The sequence below is a fragment of the Aspergillus viridinutans genome (genome assembly GCF_018404265.1).
Source record: "Aspergillus viridinutans IFM 47045 DNA, scaffold_3, whole genome shotgun sequence".
Lineage (NCBI taxonomy): Eukaryota > Fungi > Ascomycota > Eurotiomycetes > Eurotiales > Aspergillaceae > Aspergillus > Aspergillus viridinutans.
In genome coordinates this window covers 310,998-334,123 of record NW_025091219.1, presented here as the reverse complement: position 1 = coordinate 334,123, position 23,126 = coordinate 310,998, and the positions used below count along the sequence as shown (strand labels likewise).

At 49.4% G+C, this 23,126-nt stretch overlaps 7 protein-coding genes across 7 annotated transcripts; 4 read left to right on the top strand and 3 right to left on the bottom strand.

The window, feature by feature from the left end:
- Window positions 1–1,916: 1,916 nt before the first annotated feature.
- fen1 (multifunctional nuclease RAD27) lies at window positions 1,917–3,394 on the bottom strand (the record flags this gene model as incomplete). The annotated part of the gene is made up of 5 exons (XM_043268310.1): window positions 1,917–2,438; window positions 2,510–3,071; window positions 3,124–3,128; window positions 3,218–3,303; window positions 3,382–3,394. 5 exons carry the CDS (start codon window positions 3,392–3,394, stop codon window positions 1,917–1,919), a joined length of 1,188 nt encoding a protein of 395 aa, XP_043124245.1.
- Window positions 3,395–4,032: 638 nt separating this feature from the next.
- Aspvir_005090 (Zn(II)2Cys6 transcription factor) lies at window positions 4,033–6,472 on the top strand (the record flags this gene model as incomplete). Its single annotated transcript, XM_043268309.1, has 4 exons — window positions 4,033–4,310; window positions 4,380–5,232; window positions 5,304–5,580; window positions 5,649–6,472. 4 exons carry the CDS (start codon window positions 4,033–4,035, stop codon window positions 6,470–6,472), a joined length of 2,232 nt encoding a protein of 743 aa, XP_043124244.1.
- Window positions 6,473–7,525: 1,053 nt separating this feature from the next.
- Window positions 7,526–9,024, top strand: Aspvir_005089 (acyl-CoA dehydrogenase; the record flags this gene model as incomplete). The annotated part of the gene is made up of 4 exons (XM_043268308.1): window positions 7,526–7,748; window positions 7,808–8,723; window positions 8,795–8,904; window positions 8,978–9,024. 4 exons carry the CDS (start codon window positions 7,526–7,528, stop codon window positions 9,022–9,024), a joined length of 1,296 nt encoding a protein of 431 aa, XP_043124243.1.
- A 1,534-nt stretch (window positions 9,025–10,558) lies between these two features.
- On the top strand, window positions 10,559–11,049 carry Aspvir_005088 (putative ubiquitin conjugating enzyme (UbcD); the record flags this gene model as incomplete). Its single annotated transcript, XM_043268307.1, has 3 exons — window positions 10,559–10,567; window positions 10,674–10,857; window positions 10,910–11,049. The coding sequence occupies 3 exons, from the start codon at window positions 10,559–10,561 to the stop codon at window positions 11,047–11,049; spliced, it is 333 nt and encodes a 110-aa protein (XP_043124242.1).
- A 1,199-nt stretch (window positions 11,050–12,248) lies between these two features.
- Window positions 12,249–13,994, bottom strand: Aspvir_005087 (VOC family protein; the record flags this gene model as incomplete). Its single annotated transcript, XM_043268306.1, has 2 exons — window positions 12,249–13,761; window positions 13,819–13,994. The coding sequence occupies 2 exons, from the start codon at window positions 13,992–13,994 to the stop codon at window positions 12,249–12,251; spliced, it is 1,689 nt and encodes a 562-aa protein (XP_043124241.1).
- A 2,653-nt stretch (window positions 13,995–16,647) lies between these two features.
- Aspvir_005086 (18S rRNA pseudouridine methyltransferase) lies at window positions 16,648–17,486 on the bottom strand (the record flags this gene model as incomplete). Its single annotated transcript, XM_043268305.1, has 2 exons — window positions 16,648–17,124; window positions 17,199–17,486. The coding sequence occupies 2 exons, from the start codon at window positions 17,484–17,486 to the stop codon at window positions 16,648–16,650; spliced, it is 765 nt and encodes a 254-aa protein (XP_043124240.1).
- A 4,099-nt stretch (window positions 17,487–21,585) lies between these two features.
- On the top strand, window positions 21,586–22,905 carry Aspvir_005085 (ESCO family N-acetyltransferase; the record flags this gene model as incomplete). The annotated part of the gene is made up of 2 exons (XM_043268304.1): window positions 21,586–21,617; window positions 21,723–22,905. The coding sequence occupies 2 exons, from the start codon at window positions 21,586–21,588 to the stop codon at window positions 22,903–22,905; spliced, it is 1,215 nt and encodes a 404-aa protein (XP_043124239.1).
- Window positions 22,906–23,126: the final 221 nt, after the last annotated feature.

Sequence of the window (23,126 nt, the reverse complement as noted above, 5' to 3'; positions counted from 1 at the left end):
AACCAGTGTAGCGCGACGATCAGCCTTTGAAAGTAACAGTAGGGAATCGCTAAGAGTACCTATGGAGTTCTGTTGTTTTGTACGCGCATGATCCTATTGTCTGTCTTCCTCAGCACTTCTTGTCTTCCCTCTGCTCCATACATGTAGGCGATGAATTTAATTCCTTCTCCCTTTTCGCACCTGTCTATCATATTCATAATGGAGACTATAAGGGATTTGATCTCGGTCTATGCGCATTCCAGGCGAAACTAATCAGGCAACCTGTTATTCTCCCTCCTTTTTGTCCACTCAATTTCTCCATCCTCGCGTTGTTTGTGGGCTCTCGATCAGGACCCCTCTCCCTTGCCAGGTTATTCATTTTTTTCCCGAATAAATTACTTGAATCTTGGTATGAACTTCTTATGGACTTTTGAATTTGACATCTATCGCTTTTGAAGAAAGAGCTTGGACATTTTCTGTCAGATCTGCGGTGGTTGAAAGTGACTTCTGAAACCGTCGAGATGCGATGCGATTGTACCTTTATTCATTGCAGTTCAATCAAGCTCATCCACTCCTGACAGCGTGCACCGTGCTCATAAACTAGAGGCTGAGGAACTGAAGTCAATGATCTATCCCCTTGCATATTTACAGTTTCTCTCTGTTGGTAAGCAACATGATTGGAATCGAAGGTGGAGGAGGGTTTCGTCCACCTTCGCTCGTGCTTTGGTTGGGTCACGAGGATAGAGTGTGTCCATGACGATGATATCCATGATATACTGTATTGGCTGAAGTTTGTCTCTGCGCCAATGAGCATCTTTTCCCTGGGTGACCGTAAGAAAGGTTATCTCAAGTTAAGCAACGTATGATTCAACCAGAAACGAAGGGAGATCATGTGGTTCGAGAATATACCCAAGTCGTCAATCATGGGAGGCATCCAAATACTACTTCTTGACCTTCCTGCCAATCACCCTTGTTGCTGAACCATGGTATACCTCGCCTTTTTACCCAGATTGCCGTCATAGGTCACTTTTTCGTAGAATTCTATTCTGGATCAAATTGTTCTGAAGGGTACGAATCCTCGGCATGTTCTGTCTGACTGATCCATTGTTTACATCATTGCTGCGGGCCGCTGTTTGGCTCATGGCTCGGAGGACATCATCACATCGGGAGACTTGTGGCAAAAGAATTCTAGGGAAAGGTGCATCGATCTAGCATCCAGCATACCCGCTATTATGAATTCTCATGCTAGTGGTCTCTATCACTAGTAGAACAGTGTCGATGAAGTCCGCTAGTACCTCTGCGCTCTCTCATCCTTGACGGTGACAGTGAAGTAATATGGCATAAGCCTTCATTCAATTCTTTTATCGTTGTCCAATCTGCTCCTGGTTCTAATGTTATTGCATCAAGTCCTACATCATTTCAGAAAGATTGACTCATGAGATATTGTATTGGTGGACCAGGGGTTACCGCTATTGCTATATAGACACCAATGCATATATATCATTCCGCAGTAGGCAGATGCACGAGCAGGCTTTGTCCACGCTTTAGTACTTGAAGAACCTAAATCCTGCAATACAGCCATGTTATCGAAAAGGAAAGACCCCTACTGCTATTATACGTCTATCATTGAGAGTCCTTGTCAAAACAAGTCAACGGACGAGTGGAGGATGGAGGAATGCAGTGTCCCTACGCGGCACCACGTACTGTCAAAATCAGAACATAATCTATAAACAGAAAACAATCATGTTCTTTTGCAATCCCTAATCATACGTGAACCATCATATGCCATGAAAAAAGAAAACGCCGCGCCTGTAGCTAAGGCCGGAAACGCCGGCAATATTACATAGTCTGACACGCAACATGCGAACCCGTAGCCCCCTTGAGATGGTCTTCCCGACACGACTCCTGCAAAGCTGGTCCTACAAAAGACAAGCAACCTACGCAGCACCGCGAGGTTTCGCCTTGGCCTCCTTCTTAGCCTTGGCCTCTTCCTTTTTGCGTTTCTTTTGTTCCTGTAACTTCTCATCGTGCTTGCGTTTGAGACTAGCCTTCTCCTCATCCGTCCGAGCGACCGGCTTGAAGAAGCCCTCAAGCCGTGATTGCTGAGCGGTTTTGAGATTCTTCTGCAGGCGAGCCGCTCCGTTGCGAACCCGGTCCTCGTTGAAACCCTTATCCTTGACCAGGAACTCCACCAGAGCTTCAACATCTGGCGCCTCCCATTTAAAGTCACACTCGGGATGGTCAGCTTCTCGCACGTCCGGATGGAGAAACAACTCCCTTGCATCCTGGTAGGGCCAATCTTCTGGGATGACATATTTCTTCTTGGGGTCGCTCTCGATTGCCTCGACCACCTTCTCCAGGCTCCCGTGTTCCCGAATGAGTTTCAAAGCGGTGTTTGGCCCGACCTTGGGGATAGGTTCCAGATAGTCACAGCCGAGAAGAATGCATAGATCAATGAACTGTGCAGCCGGGAGTAAGCATGAGAAAATCGTATCGGTGAATGAACACAGGAAATAAATAAGTCGCCTACCTGCTTGCGATCCATACCGAGTCCCTCGAGCGTATGATTCAGATGGATCTCTTGAATGGGTTCCTTTCTCTGCTCGCTGAACGTAAGATGTCTGAGAAGAATTGGCGCCTCAAAACATAAGGTGTCCATATCCTCGGAAGCAGCGGCATAGACCTTCCCTGCCCGCGCAAGCACTGCACACTGGGCTTCCGCCTCTGTCGGAGCGTCGATGTACGGGATACCCATCAACTTCAACAACTTTTTGCATTCCGCATTGTGCTCTCTTGTAACACGTACCGTGCGCCGCGAGAACTTCTCAACATCTTCCGCAGTGCCGGTCTCTTTTGCTTCTTCATGGGCTTCAGTAGCCTCTGCTTTTCGTGCACTACGCTTCGCCAGTTCACCGGACTTGAGCTTCGGTGGAGCTCCATCAAAGACATAGAGAGGCTTAATTCCGTTATCGACCATGCGCAATGTCCGGTAAAACATTCCCATCAAATGCGACGTTGTCTCGCCCGACTCGCTCATGAGCTGCTGGCCCTCGGAGCGGACGGCGATCAAAAAACTGTAGATACTCATAGACCTGCAAGATGTGAGCTACATGAGCTGACGTGTTCGAGGAAGGTTCAACGCACGCATCCTATTCATCAATGGCTTGTGAGTATCCCTGCAACTTTTCAAATGTTTTTCCATGCTGGTGAGTAGAATCGGGAGAAAAGGACTACATACGATGGCGACCTTTCGGCCAAAGTGGTTCTTGATATCCCCTGCCTTGACAGCATCTGGCGCATTCTCTTGAATAACTTGAAACAAATCTGGAGCCCCCCAGTCAGCTCTATTCAAGCTTCAAACCATGTGGTGGTAGCTGGTTAACGGGCCCAAAGTTGACGTACGTTTGATACCCATGGCGGCTTCTCGTAGAATTTAGAATACAGCCAAAAAAAAAGAGGATAATCGCTACTCCCTCGCTCTGTTGGTAAACCACTCACTAAAATAAAGTGTTCGAGATATGAAGCTCAAAAATAGCTCGACTCGTGATCAGACGCGCTGCGGAAGGATGAACGCGCCATACATCATTTGAGCCTGATCGGGATTAGTGCAATTGAGCTGGATATCCACGTGATTTTGAAACCCCGCGGGAGTTTCCCCGGCCTCAGGCGCCAAGGCCGTAACTGTAAGGCGGCGAGAGCCGCGAGACCCCAGGGGCCCAGACTTTTGTTCTCCGGCGTGTAGGAGCTTGGAAAGCCGAAAGGAAGAAGTCAATAACGGGGAGGAGGCGCTGCTATTCGCTGACGGCATTCGTAGTCCCTCCGTTCTCGGTCGATAGATAATAGAAAAGTGAAGTTGGTGCATGTAGGCAGAGCCAGCCAGAGAGGCGCACAGCTACCCCGTACTAGGCCGGGCTTGATTATTCATTCTCCCCCCTCAGGCTGAATGTTGCACCCCTCTTCAACGGGGCCCATATTCGTTGGGAGCAAACTCATATACAACGGTACAATTCTACGCACTGCTTCGAGGATGACTCTCCCCTTTTTACAGTAACCATGAAGCGGAGTCGCATTCAATTCGAAGCCAACGGCCATGCGTCTTCAGCCTCTCCTCAGGGAGCTTACCCGCATATGGCGACCGATGAGGATTCGAAACAACAAAGTCTGAGGCATATACCTAAGATCTCACGGAGAATCCGTGCGTGTACAAACTGCAAGAATCACAAGGTGCGCTGTGATAAGGAAGGGGAGGCGCCATGTCAGAGATGCCGTCGCATGGGCTTGGACTGTGTTGTCAACAAGAGCCTACAGACTTTACTGGACGATGAGACAGAGTAAATATAGCCATATATATATATCGTCATTATTGGTACACCATCGCTAATCGTTCCATGATCATATAGGTGGAAGACGACGGTTGAGCTTGCAATGACGGATTTACTCCGAAAGGCTCAGCTACCGGACTTGTCATACTATCAGTCGCTGGGCAAATCGGTGGAGACTCCTTCCAGTAGAAGAGACCGCAAAGAATCAACAGCATCAACGGAAGATACTGGCACTGCGACGGTCAACAATGACAGGAGACCGAGCTCGATAGGCTCCAACCTGGACTCTGTCCCAATAAATCCAACCCCATCGACGAATTATTCCTTTCCTAAGCAACATTCCCAGTACTCCCTCGATCGGGAAGAAAATGGAACATCATCCCTGATTACTGCACCAATGGGAAGTCTATACGAAGTGACTCGGCTGAGCGATATCCCTCCAAGTTCTCCTGGACGTCAGCATGCATCCGACCGGGCACTAGTGACCGACTTCATATCGCGAGGAGTGGTGGATCTTCAAGAGGCGGAGGAGCTGTTCCAGTATTTCGATCAGGTGCTCAGTCGTTATTTGTGGGATGGTATGGCGTTGGTGCACAAGGACCTTACATCTGTTCGCAATTCTTCTTCAATGCTTTCGGCCGCCATTCTTGCCGTTTCAGCTCTCCATTTACCCGACAAGGAGAAAACATTCGATACCTGTTATACGGAATTCGCGAAGCTGGCTTCGGAATCCATGCTTGATAGACACCATACCCTCGACGATCTGCGTGCGTTATGCGTTGGCGCATTCTGGCTTGCGGATGTCAGTTGGAAGCTTTCAGGATATGCGGTCCGAATTGCGACTGAACGAAACCTTCACCAATCCTATCGCAAGGCCATGCAGGGCTCTATGGAGCATATAGAACAAGTCAGGCTCTGGTATCTTCTCTATGTAAGTCCAGGTCGCGATTAAGAATTTGTGACAGCTTCCAGATTATTGACGCTCTGAAATCGACTGCATAGACCCTGGAGCACCATTTCTCTATCGCGTACGGACGACCGCCTATAATTCATGAAGATCCAAGCATCGCGAATCACAATACGTTTACACTTTCCCCAACGGTGCAGCAGTCGGATCTGCGCCTTCACAGCCAAGTAGACCTGTTCATCATTTTGACCCGAATATATCACGCTTTCGGTCCCGATGTCGACTTGGAGGTTCCCGAGAGCGAATTCTCTACAATCAATAAGTTCGACGCTGATCTTGGAGATTGGCGCTCCGCCTGGCTCCCTCGTTTAGGTACGCATAACGGCTTGATCTGCTTGCGGTGGTAATATGAAAAGAACGCTAATATTGAGGTGAAACAGCTGGAAGTCGGTATGTCGGTGCATACCCTTACAAAGCCGTCTATCTGCACTACCACTTCTCTCGTCTGCAACTGAACTCGGTTGCTTTACGGACATATCACTCCTCGAATTCGTCGCGGCCAATGTCCGCTGAACGCAAGAAACATGCCAATCTGGCGATAGAATCTGCGATCGAGACCCTCCTGGTGGTACTCGATGAACCTGACATTCAAAGAGCTTTGATTGGCGTTCCTCTATATCTCCACAGCATGATCACCTTTGCAGCCGTGTTCCTCCTCAAGATCGCCGCGAAATGTTGCTCCGGGCCGCTGGCCAATGCACAAGGACAGCAAAACTCCATTGCCTCGGCAGGTCTTTCAATTGATGCGCCTTACGTGCGTGCCTTGGTTGGTAGAATTATTGAGCTGATGGTCACTTGTAGCAAGCGCGCTAGTGAGCGCCATCTTACTCATCATATAGCCCGTGGCTTGCGCAGGATGCTTACAGGATTCGAGGAGTGGGAAAAGAGAAATTCGGGGGCCCAGCAATCTCTGGGACAGAATTCCTATGGGGCTACATCAATGTTCAAACCCATTATCATTCCTGGAGCGCAACCATTGGGTGAACGAGACACCATTCTGAGCCACCCTCCTCCGCTACCCGGAATGGCTCCCCTGTCGGCTGAGCGCAGTAATGGGTATGAACCTGCTCAGTTGCAAGGGAAACGGGAGCCAGGTCTCTCGATAGGCTCTCTGGATCCTATGATGGCTGATTTATGGGGCTTCGACGAGGAGTATTTCCCTACGGGCGTCTTCGATTTTCTTCAGTCTCAGATGCCTGCTTGAGCTGTTGAGGCAGTCAATCGGCAACAACCCGCATTGTCTTAATACAACATTTAGTGAAAGAACGGCAATTAACGGGACCGTTTATTCTACTCGAGGGCCCAGGTTGGGGCTCTGCTGAAACCTCCGACATTATCAGTCAATTATTACCGAACTTAGCCAGTCGATTCCAGATTCTGTCGTACGTATCCATATTTGAGTCCGCCGATGAACTGTTGAGCACCACACTGTCGTGTCAATGTGTCCACAATTGCTTTGAATGGCTTGAAAGGCCAAACCGTTGCCATCCGAGCATGCAACCCAGGAAGTCCGTCTGACTTCCCACTGAGAAGGCATTTGTCTTCCGACATCGATTTCTCTATCACGAAACCTACCCTTGTATAGGTAACTGCAATCTGCCGCTGTCGGTCACCTTCATAACGATTCACTCCATAAGGCAGAGGCATGAAAGACCAATGTTGTTAAGACGTCATCGTGAAGCGAGGCTTCCGGCTACCGAGTAAATATTTGATGTGACAGCCATGTAGCCTAGAGCATGCACATAGATTATCAAGAATATCATACCGACAGCCAAATGCCTCTAGTTAGGACTTTGCTTATCCTGACGGTTATTGGATGGTGGCACCGACGGAGCGGAAACAATCCCGAGGCTTAACATGGCCCAGAGTAAGTAAGTGGTGCGGATGACCGAGGATCACCGAGGTCGGCCTTCGAGGTGGGTATATATAGGTATGGATGAAAATCGGTGGTTGACTCGCTTTGATCCAATTCTCGCTTTCACTAACGAATTCGATACTTCGAATTGCTCTATCATCGGAGGGCAGACAAACATCCCGGTCGACTGCCGAGGTCAAGCGTTATCCGGACAATCGGACTCCCCGCAATTCAGTTGCACCCTTGCTGCTCTGGATAACCACCAGCTGCTGTCAATTTCAGTTCGACTTGGGAGACGTGCAGGAGGAGATTCACTAAAATAGATACCCGGTCTTCATTTGATTTGTACTACTTCACTCACATTCCATCTTCTCGCGCCGCATTCTTTCCTTTATATAAATCATGAACCGGTCAATCTTCCGCGCAGCATCGCGTCACCTTCGATCAGCGAATCGCCTGTACAAAGCTCCCGCGGTCTGCCAAAATGCTTCGGTACGGGCGTATTCGACAGTGTTTAATTGGGAGGATCCCCTGGCCGCGTCGGAGCTGTACACGGAAGAGGAATTGGCGATTCAGGACACAGCCCGACAATACTGCCAAGAGCGATTACTCCCCCGTGTTCTCGGTAAGTCATACATAGGGACGATGTGTGTGATTTGCGCTTACAGATTTGCATTCGTTTAGACGCCTATAGAAACGAAGACTATGACCGTAAAATCCTGGAGGAAATGGGGGAGCTCGGCCTTCTCGGCGCGAGCATTGAAGGATATGGATGCGCCGGTGCGAGTACGGTTGCCTCCGGGTTGATCACAAAAGAAGTCGAACGGGTGGACTCGGGATATCGGTCCGGAATGTCTGTACAGAGCTCGCTGGCGATGACGGGTATCTATGAGTTCGGCACCCAGGAGCAGAAGGACCGATTCCTACCGCAACTGGCCAGGGGAAAACTGGCGGGCTGCTTTGGTCTTACAGAACCCAACCACGGTTCCGACCCCGGTTCGATGGAGACGACTGCGCGCGAACACCCGACCAAGAAGGGCTACTACTTGTTGTCCGGAGCGAAGACATGGATCACCAACTCCCCCATCGCGGATATCATGTTGGTATGGGCCAAGTTGCAGACGACCGGCAAGATCAAGGGTTTCATCGTCGAGCGTAGCCAGTGCCCGCCAGGCACACTGCAGACTCCAGCGATCAAGAACAAGACTGCTCTGCGCGCATCGATCACAGGTATGATCCAGATGGACGACTGCCCTGTGCCGGCGGAGAACATGTTTCCGGACGTCGAAGGCCTCAAGGGCCCCTTCACCTGCCTGAACAGTGCCCGGTTGGGCATTGCGTTCGGTGCCATGGGCGCTCTGGAGGACTGCATCGACCGTGCCCGCACTTATGCACTGGAGCGGAAGCAGTTCAAGCGCAACCCGCTGGCGAAGTACCAGCTCATCCAGAAGAAACTAGCCGATGCAGCCACTGATGCGGCATATGGAACGCTGGCTGCCACTCAGGTCGCTCGGCTTAAGGACGCGGGCAAGAGCACTCCCGAGATGATCTCCATGGTCAAGAGGCAGAACTGCGATCGAGCTCTGGCGAATGCACGGCTGTATGTGTCTCCCTTCCTGCGACTTCCGCTGCTGGGAGTCGAATCATACTAACAGCTTTTTCGATGAGTAGGCTCCAGGAGATTTTCGGCGGTAATGCAACCAGCGACGAATACCATATCGGACGACACGTAGCCAATCTATTTGTGGTGCAGACCTACGAAGGACAGAGTGACATTCACGGTGAGTACCCGGCGGATATCTTAGCCTGTCATTTCCACATGATGAGTTCAAGACTGACATTGCCCGGGTTTAGCATTGATACTGGGACGGGCCATCACAGGAGTTCAGGCGTTTGTCTAAGACATTCTAGCCCTTCCTGGTCGACCTGTAGGAATGATTGCTTTGGAACCATGTTTGATATTGCCTGTATATATCCAAGCCGCAGCATGATAGAGGCAGAAGAAGCCATAGCAAACGACTATGCTACCACGATTCTCATACCTTCCAGGTCCTCATTCAGTCCACACTCAACCTTACATCTGTAAGATGAACATGTACCAAAAAAAAAAATCTGATATCTCAGTTCTTCTACTTGTCACCATCGCCTTGCGAGATGCAAAAAAGGCTCCAAAGTCTTACTTTGTCATCATTTGTAAATCTGTGTAATTCGCTGTAAGAAAAAGGACAAGGCTGAATGAAAAACAAAAGATCGATCCGTAATGGCGTATCGATCGTCCACTTAAAGTTAAGTACCAAGTTACCAACTGGCGGACAGTGGCGAATGCATCAAGGTTGGCATGGAAGGCCTGACACATCACCCTGGTCCGATCAACAGGGGCTGATATTCTTAGATAGGGTTGGTTGCCAGTGTAACATCTCAGCCAAGCTGATCTTATTTTCGATGTTCAAGGATAGGATATCACCAACCCTTGATCACTATTCACCCTTTAAGAAACGACAAGACCATATGACGCAGTGTGGCTGGTGCAGGAGAGTAGTAAAATTAAAGACAATCTAACCTACTCAGGTTAGCATAGTGGGTATTCTGACGGTAATACCGCTCTATACGTAAGTAACCCTCTGATCGGGAAGTTTGCCTGAGGTTCTCTGCCACTCTCTCTCCTCCACTCTCGTTTTCCCTCTTCCAGCCCAATTCCCTTCCTCTTTTCCCCCCCTCCTGCTCTTCTTTCTTCTTTTTCGCCCTCTCATTTCCGACGTAATCAAATCCATCTCTTGTCCCTAGTGAGTCCACCCTTAGTCCTCCCCATTTTTTATCATTCTCTTTCTCTTTTTCTTCTCTTCATCTTCTTCTGTTTTATTTCAGTTGATCTACTACTCACTTCCTGATCTTTGGTACTAACGTTCGGAACTCTTGTGTGTGCAGAACAAACAATACCTCTCCTTGAGTGGCTGATCTTTTATCTACACTCTTTCATATCACAGAACTTCCGACATGGCTCTCAAGAGAATTAACAAGGAACTCACTGACCTCGGCCGGTAAGATATTTCAGTTCTTCGCTCTCTCTGTCGTTGTCCTTCATGTCCACTGCGGCGTGGTGTCGTTCACCCCACTACTGCGGGGTGTCTTGGGCGTCCTCGAGGCGCTTCCATTTCCCGAATTCAAGACGTCATCTTTAGCTTTTCACAATGCTGATATTGATTGTTCATCTAGTGATCCGCCCTCTTCTTGCTCTGCTGGCCCTGTTGGAGATGATCTGGTATGATAGCTTCCCGACCCTTCCGTCGCAAGTTTTGTTGTTACTGTCGTGTGCGGCGCGGCATACTGCATGAATCCGCCTATGTCCTGCAACTTCCTCCCAGCATCTCATTACTCTTTGAATATGGCCACTGACAGCTGGTGTTTCTTTAATAGTTTCACTGGCAAGCAACAATCATGGGTCCTGTAAGTTTCTCCAACTTATTTCAGTCACTGGTCGCATTTGTGACTCAAAAGAGTGATTGGGTATCTTACGTCTATGCTCTTGAATGCTGACATTTCTCTTTGACAGGGTGACTCGCCATACTCGGGAGGCGTCTTCTTCCTGACAATCCACTTCCCTACCGATTATCCATTCAAGCCACCCAAGGTCAACTTCACCACTCGTATCTACCACCCCAACATCAACTCGAATGGCAGTATCTGTCTTGACATTCTGCGAGACCAGTGGAGCCCCGCTCTTACAATCTCTAAAGGTATTCATCGATGTGAATGATCCTCCTTTCTTAGATGCTGACCGCTCTTCAGTGCTGCTTTCGATCTGCTCAATGCTCACAGACCCTAACCCGGACGACCCGTTGGTGCCTGAGATCGCTCACGTCTACAAGACCGACCGCCCTCGGTACGAAGCGACAGCCCGCGAATGGACACGCAAATACGCTATTTGATCTTCACAGTTGACTTCTGCGCGGCCACCTCGGTTTTCCCAATTCTTTCTGCGTCATCTTTCACTCCGTTAGATCAGATCCGAAGCCTGGCGTACCGTGATCGTAGATCCATTCCTTGTTCTTACTGTGAAACAATCGCGTGTCTCTAAATTCGTGTTATTCTCTGCGCTTTCTCTAACGGCGGGAAGTGTCATGTCCTACGATCATAATGACCAATTGTCTTTGATGCATTCATAGCACCTTTTTTTTTTTCGATCTCGACTGGATGGAATTCGACAATCCATTTGATGAACATAAAAACCTCAAGGCCGGGTCTTTGGGCGGCAGAAGCTGTGGCTCGTATGGCTTGAGGATTTTGCCTCGGGGAGAGGAGAGAGGTCGCGTGAGTCGTGAGGAGAGCGGAAAAGGAGGGAGGCTTGGTGGTGCGCCGGTGGTGGTAACGGTGTGTATTAGATAGCGATAGGTATAAAGGCAAGACCACGTCCGACCCGTTGACCGGTTAAGAATGAGTTTGCTTTCAATGCTTGTGCTTTCCATGGGTTCTGATCTGTCGTACTTGTAGAGATCTAGTCTAAACCAAGAGCCCTTCTGCGAGCAGCCCCACGGGTGTCTGGATTTCGTCGTTCTACTGAAGTCTGGATGTTGTTATGCGACAGGGCCAAGTATGAAAGCTCAGCTCGGTTTGGACGATACCAGATTCTCTATTTACCCAGTATGTAATATAGACAGACATCCATTGAGCTAAAGCACAAGAATGGGCTTCAGTATGCGAATAAGGACAGGGACTACTCAGACATGCATGCGAGATGTTCATAAGAATAAGGGTGCTGATCGACCTGTAATGTCAACAAATGCATGAGAGGTAAATAGAACAGAAGCGAAGATGGGAAAGTAGGAGACAATCAAGAACATAAGAAAGAGAACGATAAATCAAGATGACCGGCCAGCTTCTTGAACTGGTCTATGGCCGCATCATACAATAGTCTATGTGTTTCGAGTATATGTACTAGACATCAATGCACAATCAATCAATGAGACGACGAAAAACAAAAACGCCCGACCTTGCTGCCTGTTTAATGCGTGGAGATATGCTGCGGTTACCCTGTCGTTACATGGCTGATTGAGGAGTCCAGATAGAACGAAGAAGCGAGCAGTTGAAGAAGACGATGAGGAACCAAGCTGCGGGTCCTTGACTTTGTTCAGGCAACCTGGCTGCCTCGCCGACTGCTGACCTTGGATGGAGCCTTGGAAGCCCCCCCAGCTATACTGCCGTTTGCTTTGATGGTCCTCTGCGACACCTTGGACACATTGGTCGAGACCTGACTGACGCTGTCGCTCGGTTGGACGGGTTCGTCGAATTTGCTGGATCGTTTGGAGACATGAGAGGGGGCTTTTGAGCGGTGGGATTGATGGGAGTAGGAGGACCTTCGTGAGAAATCGACCTGACTGATAGAATCGTCCGGCGTGATATTGGTTTGGATGTCAAAGTCATCCACGACGCTCTGGGGAAGCGGGATCTCACGGGCAGAGACACCCGACTTTGCACCGCTGCGGTACGACACATAAGATGTCACGGATCCTTCGGGCAGCGGGACCTGACGGGCCGTTCGCGCGGAGGAGGTCGTGCTTCCGGCCAGGGATCTGGCCGCTGACTGATGCGAGGAATGGCGGGAAGAGTGGTAATCCTGATAGTTGGCTTTGGATGGTTTGGCAGTCGATGCTGAATAGACGCTCTCTTTATCCATGGCTCGCGACTTATCCGGGAAGCTGCTGATGAGAGTGCTGGGGTTGCATGGATACGTAGTCGAACGGGCCGGTGGGGGGTACTCAATCGCCCTCAGAGGGATATCCCTCACCGAGTAGACACTCCCATCCGAGGCACGACGCCCATTTTCGTCGAGGTACACGCTGCCATTTTCTCCACGGGGGTGGACGAACTCTGTGCCTTCGTATATTGTGCTCGCACGAGGATTCTTCGACGAGACACTACGGGTCAGAGTGGATCGCACATCTGCTCGGGAGAAGGTGCTCCTGGCGGGAGGAGCGTCAATAGCCCTGTAGCCCTGATGTTCCTGAGCTAGCGAGGGAGCTTGCGATGGAGACGTCAGCTGAGGGAAATCCCGGGCTGAGTACTGCGGAGGAGGAGTGGCCTCCGAGGACTGTGACTCGGATTTGGTCATTGCATAAGCGATTGCGGCACCTGCGGCCGCTCCAATGAGCGTACCAACGATTGTCTTGGCTGTGCTGTCGTCCTTCTTTTGGGTGGTGTGAGTTGTATGGTTGACAATATAGGTAGGAGACGGCGCTTGCTGAATCTCCCGCGAGATGATGGTCGGTGCAGTTCGCTCTACAGCAGTAGTCGCCCTTGAGACGTACGACTTGGCCTCTGACCTGGCAGAGGGAGCGATACTTTGAGGCTTGACGGAGCTGACCTTTGTGCTAGCTCGGGACACCACGGACCCATTCTCAAGCAGGCCAATTGCTGGTGCACTAACTTCTGACTTGGCAGCAGAGATACCCGGACGGTACACAGCTTCGATGCTGTTGCCGTCAAAGTCGATCACTGCTGCACTGTAGTATCCCGAGTCCGTGTCGCGCGTCTTTGGCTCACCGTGAATCTTTCCGCCGGCTTTCAGTGCACTGATGAAGAAGGATCCTACAGCATCTTTTGACGGCGCAGGGAAAGCAACATGTGCTGCACCAGCTGGCGATCTATGATTTCGTCCTGGTCAATGGGGCTATGGTAGGGTGTTCGGAAAGAATACTGACCCTGGCTTCTGTTCTGTTATCCAGAAGTCTGCCGGCTCGCCTGATTTCTGACCGAATCCAATATAGTCATCATGGCGACCAATAAAATGATACCCCAGGGGCTGTAGGCAGGAGAGGAAGAAGGAAGTCGATGTTGGGAGGTGAGAGACAGTCAGGGTGAGGTGGGACAGAGGCATGTCTGCGTTGGAGTCGACTCGCCGAGTATATACTCCAGGAGTTCAGGGCAGTATTTGTGACCACAACGATGATACGTAGATATAAGAAAGTCGAGTCACAAAACAAGGATGTCTATGAACAACATCCAAGGAAAGGAATCAAAAGAGGAGCTGAGATTCATGATCCTCCTAAGCAGAGGACAGCTTATATATAATGCTCGAATTCTTGGGTACAGAATGCGGATGATTGAAAGACACTTTCAACGCGAAGAGGATAGTCTAGAAGCACGAAAGGACTGACGGTGCTATTTTAAGGCAAGTCGTGCTGTACAGATGGAGAGACCTAAGCATGCCCAACCGATATCCAATAACAGACGGTCGGAAGCTTAGAGCAAATGTACGTATCCATGAAGGGAAACGAACCCCTCCAGGAATACAGCTTTGGCAATAGTACAGGCACAAGTCTCATGCCTAGTTGGATTCTCAAAGCATCCGAAAGGGTGGCCAAGATTATCCACCGTACCTCGACCAGAGTCCGGGCCCTGCAGGCCCTAACCAGGAAAGGTGAGCTCCAATGGTTATCAAAACCATGGAGTCAAGAAACTCCTGATGCCACGCTCGTCTTTCCTCTTCGGTGAAGCTTAGAGCGACTCCATGGCGCCAGGTCATCGTGGGGCGCCGGGGGGAGCCGCTGGACGCGGCGGACGGTCCAGTAGGTGGCCCTGCCCAGGTCAAATGGGGCGCTCATCAAAGAACAGTGGGAAACTGCTTGGAATTGAGCCAAAGCGAGTTAGAAAGCCATCGGGTGTCCCTGTGCGAAGCGTTGTTACATTGGATTATGGATAGACCAAGGTTCGAGGTAATTGACCATGATGAATACTACTTGACACCGCGCTGACTGCTGAAAAAATGTCGAATTACGGATACTGAATGGGAGAATAGGATCACCACTCAAAAATGGTGAGTGTTACTGACTTGTTATCGGTTACTGCAACGGCCTGAGAGGATGATTGCAGAAATGAGGCCCACTAGATCATCAAATGGATATGGTGCGACAGTAAATGACAGACGGACTTGTCAGTGGTATGTAGTCGTATGGGGAGTGAGGCAGAGCTTAGAGGGGATTTCTCTCACGACTCAGACCAATGGTTTGTTCTGGGATGCTCCAATCCGGTTCGTGTTTGGGCACTTTTGCTGCTCCTAGTCGCCAGATGGTGCTGTCAGACCGCCAAAATGCATCCACTATCTGCGACTGTGCCTTGGGCGATGCACCATCTCATGGTGTCGTCAGGAGTGCGAGACTGACATAAGACAGCGCTCTTCCAAACGCTGGAGCGATCAGTCGAATGACAAGATGACCATCATGGTCCAGCCTCGCTCTGGATTGTTTTGGAACCAGATTGTAGATGCACAATCGATGACCGCCATCGCTGTCCGGAAAGACTGCCCGAGCTATGCGCCAAGTATTATGTGGCATCTACTCATGTCAGTAGCCGACCATGTCGTCTATACAGGACAGACCAGGGGCCAAGCAATCATAAAAATTGGGGATGAGTCTCATACTCTAGACCTTTGCAGCCAAAGAGAGAAAAAGTGAAGCGGAAGGTCCACCTAGATGAGAATGCAAGCCTCTCTGCGTGCCACGTCGAAGCCAGTCTAATCATAGTTCACCTTCAGTCACCGGGGCCAGCCGATCAATAATGAATCCCCTGGTAGGCATGTTTGTAAGAAGCAGCAGGCGAAGTAATCGCAGGATCTTGAATCCGTTGTCGTCTTGACAAGTGTTTTATTCTGCAGAGTTGGAGGGAGAAAAAGGGAGTCGACCAAATACAGTTGTCGGTGCCTTGGTAAATAAATGCCTGTTATCTCAGGCACTCATCCTCATCTTGTCCGATTCCTGGTCAATCATTCTCTACGGAATCTGGAGAATTCTCTATCTCATCATTAAAGTCCACATGGTATGAGTCTTGTTTCATGCTCTTCACTGATCGGACCGAGCAGCTTCCTGTTTCCTTCGACTTGGACAATGACAGGCTGATCGATAGACGTTTATATGGTAATACACCTACGGTCCGGAATGCTGAAAATGTACATGAATCTGATTTATATATATTCATATATAAGACCAACCCGAAGGCTCAGTTATCGATCGTACTGATTTTAGATTCACGTGGTACGGGCACCCAGCGCGGTCCAGTCCCTTGCACTCTGGAGGATAAATCAGGAGGCAAAAATTCAAAGGCAAAAACCTAGTCTGATTCTTGTCTCTTAGCTTCAACACTCCATGGTGGATGGGCTTGGAATGGAAGCTTTTCAGAGTACCGGAACACAAGGATTCGATTGTCCCCTTGATGGGAGGAAAGAAAAGCCGTCCAAGAAAATTTCAAGACCTCGAAAAAAGCGTAATGTCGTATTGGTGGTCGTGTATCAAGTCACACACTGGTCCCGGAAGCTAATAGCGAGAGGGAGAACGTAGGGATGATACCAGAACAGACGCGAAACGGGAGGCAATGAATCCAAAGGCGGAGAATAAGGGGCATGCGTTCAAAGGCATGCGTTCCCAAGATTAGCGTTCGCTATACTTCGACCTCGGCGCCGGGTGGCAGGTAGCGAAAAAGAAAATTCGTCAGTCGTCAAAATATGGCCGCTCTCGAGCTCCGATTCGCGGCGTCGCTCAAAGAATGCCCCATGATTCCTCCGCAGCATGGCAGAACTTGCTGCACGCAACACTGGCGCTCAAACTGTAGTTGCTGATACTGATAGTATCATCCTTGAATGAGTCCGCAAAGTCATCATGGCCCTTTGCCATGGCACCGACAAAGATACAAATACTTTCCTTGGGACCCAGGGAATCAATGTAGTCCTTGACCCGCACAACTGGGGCTTCGTAGCTGAGGGTGACTTTACGGCAGTTGGGAGGTAAGTGGTCCGTAATAGGATTCTTGATGACTTTAAGCAGTTTCTCTTGAGAATTGGTGGAACGAATGGAGAGTCTGTGCAGCAGCTGAACCATCAAACCGGCGAAACGTTTGAAGGTACGAGGAATGCGGACGGATGGGTTAACTTCGATGAGGACGCCTTTCGCAGTGTGGATGTAGATTTGGAGCTTGCCAGCCTTATTGATCGGCGAGTCGAGCAGAGTGAGAAGGCACTGTTGAGTGGAGGAAGAGCGAAGAGATTAGCAATTCAAATCAGATCTTTCCATGGAGCCTGAGCGAGTCAAACCTGATGGGTGATATCAGGCCGAGCCTCACTGATATCTCTGTTCATCTTGCGCATCACACCAATGTGTTCATCGCTATTGAGCAACGAGTATTTTTCATCCCGACCCGAGCCATTGCGACCACCATGGGAAGCACGATATGTCTCCAAACTGGCATGGGAGAGAACGACAATCAAGCGCTTTGTCTCCTTGTCATTGGCAGGAATAGGGACATGCTGTTCAGCGACCAGTTGAGGCAACTCGGGAGGCGGGCAAGACTGGGTCCCTGAAGATCGATCGTGGTCAGTCATGTTGGATGCTCGATCACCGTTGGTGTAGCACCAAGGGAGGGGTAAGGTGATCGCCGGAGCCTGGCAGATGAAACAAATCTAATTCCAAGGGAGGGGAAGGGAGAGGGCCAGTCTGGATTCGGAGTAGTGACACGGAGGGTTGCGCTCAAGGTGAGACACAAGCATGCGGGAAGAATTGTGAATGATGTCTGCTTTGGAAAAAAATCTCTTTGACAAACTTCCAGAGAAATAGGATATATGGACGCTTCCAAGACAAAGCGTAGATCACAGAGAGATAATTTTTAACAGAAAAGAAATTTGAGCAGATATATGCAAGAGGGGGGAAAAAGGTACGAAAAAAATGCGTGAAGAGGGAAGGGGAACAAAGGACAGAAGCAGATCGATAAATGACAGATACATACTGGGTCTCTTTCTCTTCCCGGCGACTTGAGCAGCGTCCGACATGGTGCCTGTATTGCTGAAGGATTCTTCCCTTGAAGATTCTGATAGCCAGAAGAGGAATATAGATCTATTGAAGAATTGAAGAGGCGTTCAACCAAGAGAGAGAAAATAAAAAATTGTCGGGGGAGAGCAATAGGCAAAGAAACGGAAGAGGGAAAAAGAGGAAGAGGAGGAGATTTCTCGGTCAGCCACAGGTTCAGAAGCGGGATAAGAAGACTACAGCGTATAATTCGTATGTATATACTGCTTACTACGGACTTTTTGGTCGATTCGTCGTGTAGACGGACAATAATACTTATCATCACTATACATTCTTCTTAGCTAAGGCATCTAACTAGGTCGTTTCCATGGGAAAAGAGCCTTAGCTATTCGTATGGTGGTTTCCGCCCCAATCCAAGTACTGCACCGAAGTGAAGAGTTCCTAGGTAGCCCTGTTATACACCTTGCTTACCAACGAATCCTTCATCTACCATGGAATTTTTGAATCCAGAATAATAAATTCCACCCTCATATTCAACATCGGATATTCCTGACGCTAATAGGAGACGCGTGGTGTTCAACAGAGATTGTAGCGTCCGCTGGGAGTTGAGAACTTCCGAGGGCGTCGACACACTTGGATAATTTGTAGCCACCGTGTACCTAGAGAAGCCTACCTACCAGCTATCACAGTAAGCAAGTTACGGGCTACATCTGTATTATTGACCTGGACGCTCTAAATACTCTGCTGCAGCCGAGATCATCTTGGACCAGCACTATTTTCTTACGAACCCGGCGCATTCTCCCTCACGCAGGATCTCAACCGATAGCAACATCAAAAGTAATCAATACAACCGACCTGATAGGCCACACTGTGAGCGTCCTGCAGGAAGATAGTAAGAAATCCCTCCGGCGTCGATGGCCTGACACCTCGTCTTCCCATCTAATCTATGTATGGGCTTCCCTGGTAACAAAATCCTACGTAGAGGCAGTGCATCAAGCTGGTACCTAGCCTAGTAGCCCACATCTGCCTCAGTTTTGCGGGGATCATATTGTCATTGACAAATGATTGGTCGATCATGCACTGTCTTACTGTATATATCTTGCGTGGGTCGCTCTGTCTACACTTCGAGCAAAAGTAAAATATATGTGTGCTCAACACCTTCAAGATTCAATGCGGGGTTCGAACTGAGCATGAGGAGGACAGAGACGTGGGATGCCATCCAATACCTTAGTCTAGCCAGCAACACTATTGACTGATTTGACGCATTTAAAGAGTGTGTCTGTTACAGAGGACAACCCTGTAGTCTCCTGATACACAAGAGGGACATTCATTCTGTAAGTCCAGGGTGACTGTGATTGTGGTCGTAGAGACCGCTAGCTCACGTGTCTTTACAGGTATCTGATCAGCAGCCATTTGCATGGCAAGTAAGGAGTACAACTCTAGCTTTGCCAGAGGAGCGGTCGGTGATCGTGAGCCCATTCACATCGCTGGTGTGCAAATTGACAAAGCTCCTGCCTGCCTACCGCATAGAAATATTATGTCGAAATGACCGACGGGCCCCAGATCGAAGACCACATCTGTTCCATTGATTCGAAGGCGTCTATCCTTCAAAAGTCACAGGGAGTGGCGGCTTCATAGCTCTAGCACTCCGTCTTCCAACGAAAAAGAATCGAGATATTAGCAGTTTGGATCACAGTCATTGATCTGACTGATCGTATCACAAATGACCGACATTTGACATCACTCCTATCATCATACAGCCATTAACGATAGTGGGAAACAAGACCGAGTGATGCTGCAGATGCCGGCTGGATCCATGTCAATGTCGTCCTACCTTCTTGTGCCTCCTCGAAATGGGAGAACCGAAAGTCAGATACATGATCAGAAGGTAGTCGTACGAAACAAACACCCTGTAGTCAGCGACTTTCCGAACAATCAATGTATGAATTGTTGCTGTTGTTGCCTACTTCGAGTACATCTGCCTGGATGCCGTCAAATCCAACACCCCTTTCAGTGATGCTTCTAATCCGTATGAGATGAGACTTTGTTCACCTTTATGGTATTCAGGTCTATCATCTCGAATGAGTAGTCGCCAGAAAGGCAGATGGGCCACATCACGAAGCGTAAAAGGCGAGGCGCAATTCCGTACACCTCTCTTGTAAACAGTCCAGTAAAGTCGTGGCTCGTGAGCTCTCTCAGCAAGGGCATAGGTGAGGCTGGGGAATCCGCAACACCGTGTGTACCAAAGCTGCAGACGATCTCTGAGCGAAGAGCACGTACGGAAAGGAATGAACGATCTCTGGCATGCTGTCAGTTGCCATCCCAAGGTTGCCAATCAACCCTTCGGCATACAACCAGAAGTCAAAATGGGATAGGATAGATTGGTCGGGTTATGTAGGAAGACAAGGCAAGCAAAACAAGGAAGTACACACCTATCACGTCAATAGTAATACCAATATCGAATTGTCAATCCTCGACAGTGGTTGTATTGAACCTACCCAAGCAAGGTATCTATGGAGTAGCCAAGAGAGCTTCCCCTACCGACGAGTGGCCCTGAGACTCCTCCAGCCGTGTATGACGATTGTGGTTGGTGGCCACACATAGGCTGTCATGCTTTCAGGAGGCAAATTCAGCCCACGAGAAGATTCCCAGGTAACTAGTACGGAGCACTCACCTATTATTATTGGTATAGGAGGCAGAAGGCAAAACCTAATGGAAATGAGGACATGCCACTAGCTAAATCATACCAGCTGCTGCTCCTTTTCCTAACCCCAGTGTCCCACGATCTACAGCTGCCCAAAAGCCAACAGTGAGCATCCAATATCCACTTGTGTTCACTGTTAATAATTATAATATCATATTAATATCATCATCACTGCCCCTCCGTGTCCTATATTAATGGTAGCCTGGAGATACCTCCGGGATCTGTTCTCCATATCCGTATCTTCTACTACTTCCCCTTGAATCTGTCTACATATACGGAGTATTAACCCCCATCATTCTTCTCGTCCTGCATCCATTTCTGAATTATCGACAAAGCCCTTGTGTGCAACTACGGGAGCACCGCGTCCTTCGTCTGAGTCATTTTCATCGTACAAACCCTCCGTTGTCAGTGGCTTAGATTGGTAGCCTCGTGTCCGAAACATTAAGATCCTTTCACATTGCTGCTATCACCAACAGACTCCCGACCGTTTTGATCCAACAAGAACCTAGTCCGCTTTGGTGGCTTTGGTGCCTCTAGTCACCTAGTGGCCCGTTAGTATCTGTTGTGCTAACCTTACCTCCTTAAGGTATGTGGAACTGTGGAAGGGCAACTGAAGAATGATCCCTGTCAAGCGCCCGAGCGATGTAATATGACTAAATGTGGATTAGCGCCTGAGGCAACGCGTTCCGTCACTCGTCGATCAAGCTTACATACGGAGGTACGTATCGCGATTATTTATCGTCGGTTTATTATTATTGTTTCCGCCAAAATCCGCCTGTTGGCTGGAACAAAATATCGCCATAATAATAATAATAATAATAAGAAGAAGATCCATCATAATAATATATTCGTTAGGAAATCATCTTTGCTGCTACTCTTCCTTCACTTTTGCATTCGCCTCCCATCAGCGCTCCACACATATGCTCTTGATGTTCGACTCGGTTGAATCCATGCTCTGAAGAAAAATAAGGGAGATGCCGTGGACTGTAACAAATTCATTCAAGCGGTACGTTTTGCTGTTTTGTCTTTACCCCTTCACTCTCTTTGCTCGGTCACTATTATCGCTATTCACTCCTTGAATCTACTGCCGTTCTAACTTGTCCAGTTCTAGAGGACTCATGAAAACTTACGGAAGATCTCTATGGCGCGTCTATGACGACGACGATAATGGCCCTGCCGCGAAGAAGCGACGCGTCGAGGCGGGCAACGAGTCCGACGACGCGGAAAACAGTCTTCAATATGCTATTCGCGAGTCTTCAGCTGCCATTTTATCGAGCCCGTCGCGTCGCAATTCAGTAGTTCTCTCGGAGGGGACGCATGACGATGACTTGTCCACCCCTCCATCATCGCCGCCTCCCAGATTGACCCCTCCCCCGGCAAACACGAGAAAACCCGCTTTTTCATTTCTGAAGCGCAAGCAATCATCGACGAAAGATGCGAGCAATGGCTCCCCGCTCACCGAAGTCAATTCCAACAGTGTGCGGTCGTCGGTCGATCCCCCCAAGAAGAAGGCGGCGCAGTCGCAACCACCCGTGTTGAAACAGATGCAGATTGATCTGGGCCACGAAGTCAGAAAAACCTGTGCTACCTGTGGGATGGAGTACGTGCCCTCCAATGCGGAGGACGCGGCGCTTCACAAGAAGTTTCACGACATGAACTCGACCGGTGTGGATTTGGGGAAGGCTTTTATGAGGGCGAACGCATGCCGCTGGGTTTACGAAGCCACTCGGTTCGACGAAGGTTACGTTGTTATTGTGGATCGCAAGGCTTCTCCGACCGTGAAGAATCAGGCCAAGAAGGTTCTGGAAGTGATCAGCAAGGAGTTGTCTGCGCCTGAAATCTCAGACGATGTCTTATGGAGCCAAACGGAGCCGCCAGAACATCTGCGGAAGAACGGTGCAGAGGAGAAAGTGGATCGCTACAAGGTGTTTCTGCACATGAAGGACAGCCGGTGCGTGGGAGCATGTCTCACTGAGCGTATCTGGGAATCACGGCCCGTGGAGTGCTCGACACCAGCTCAAAATGGAGCCGATCAGCCGACCGACTCTGCGATTACCGTCCGGGACGAGGTGCACCCCGCTATCGTGGGTATCTCGCGCATTTGGACATCGGGCTCATCTCGAAGGCGAGGAATCGCCATGGATCTTCTTGATTGCGTTGTGACCAACTTTATCTATGGGATGGAGATTCCCAAGGAGCAGGTTGCTTTTAGCCAACCGACAGCGAGTGGGAATCGTTTAGCACAGGCCTTCTTCGGGCCAGGAGTCCAGTGGCATGTCTACAACGAAAGCTAAAACTGGTCACCAGCGCACGCGAGCTCAAGTGGATATTGATTTGCGTTTTGAATCTCTTCTTTCGAATGGGCCAGATGATACCCTTCTTTCTCGGGATGGATGAGCCCGAGTTAGGAATCTTGTGATGACCCTTCGTGTCTGTTTGTATAACCTCAGGTGTTTGGGAAGGCGGCCTCTTCCTGTTCTCAATTGTTCAACACGCGCTACGTGCTTTTCTTCTA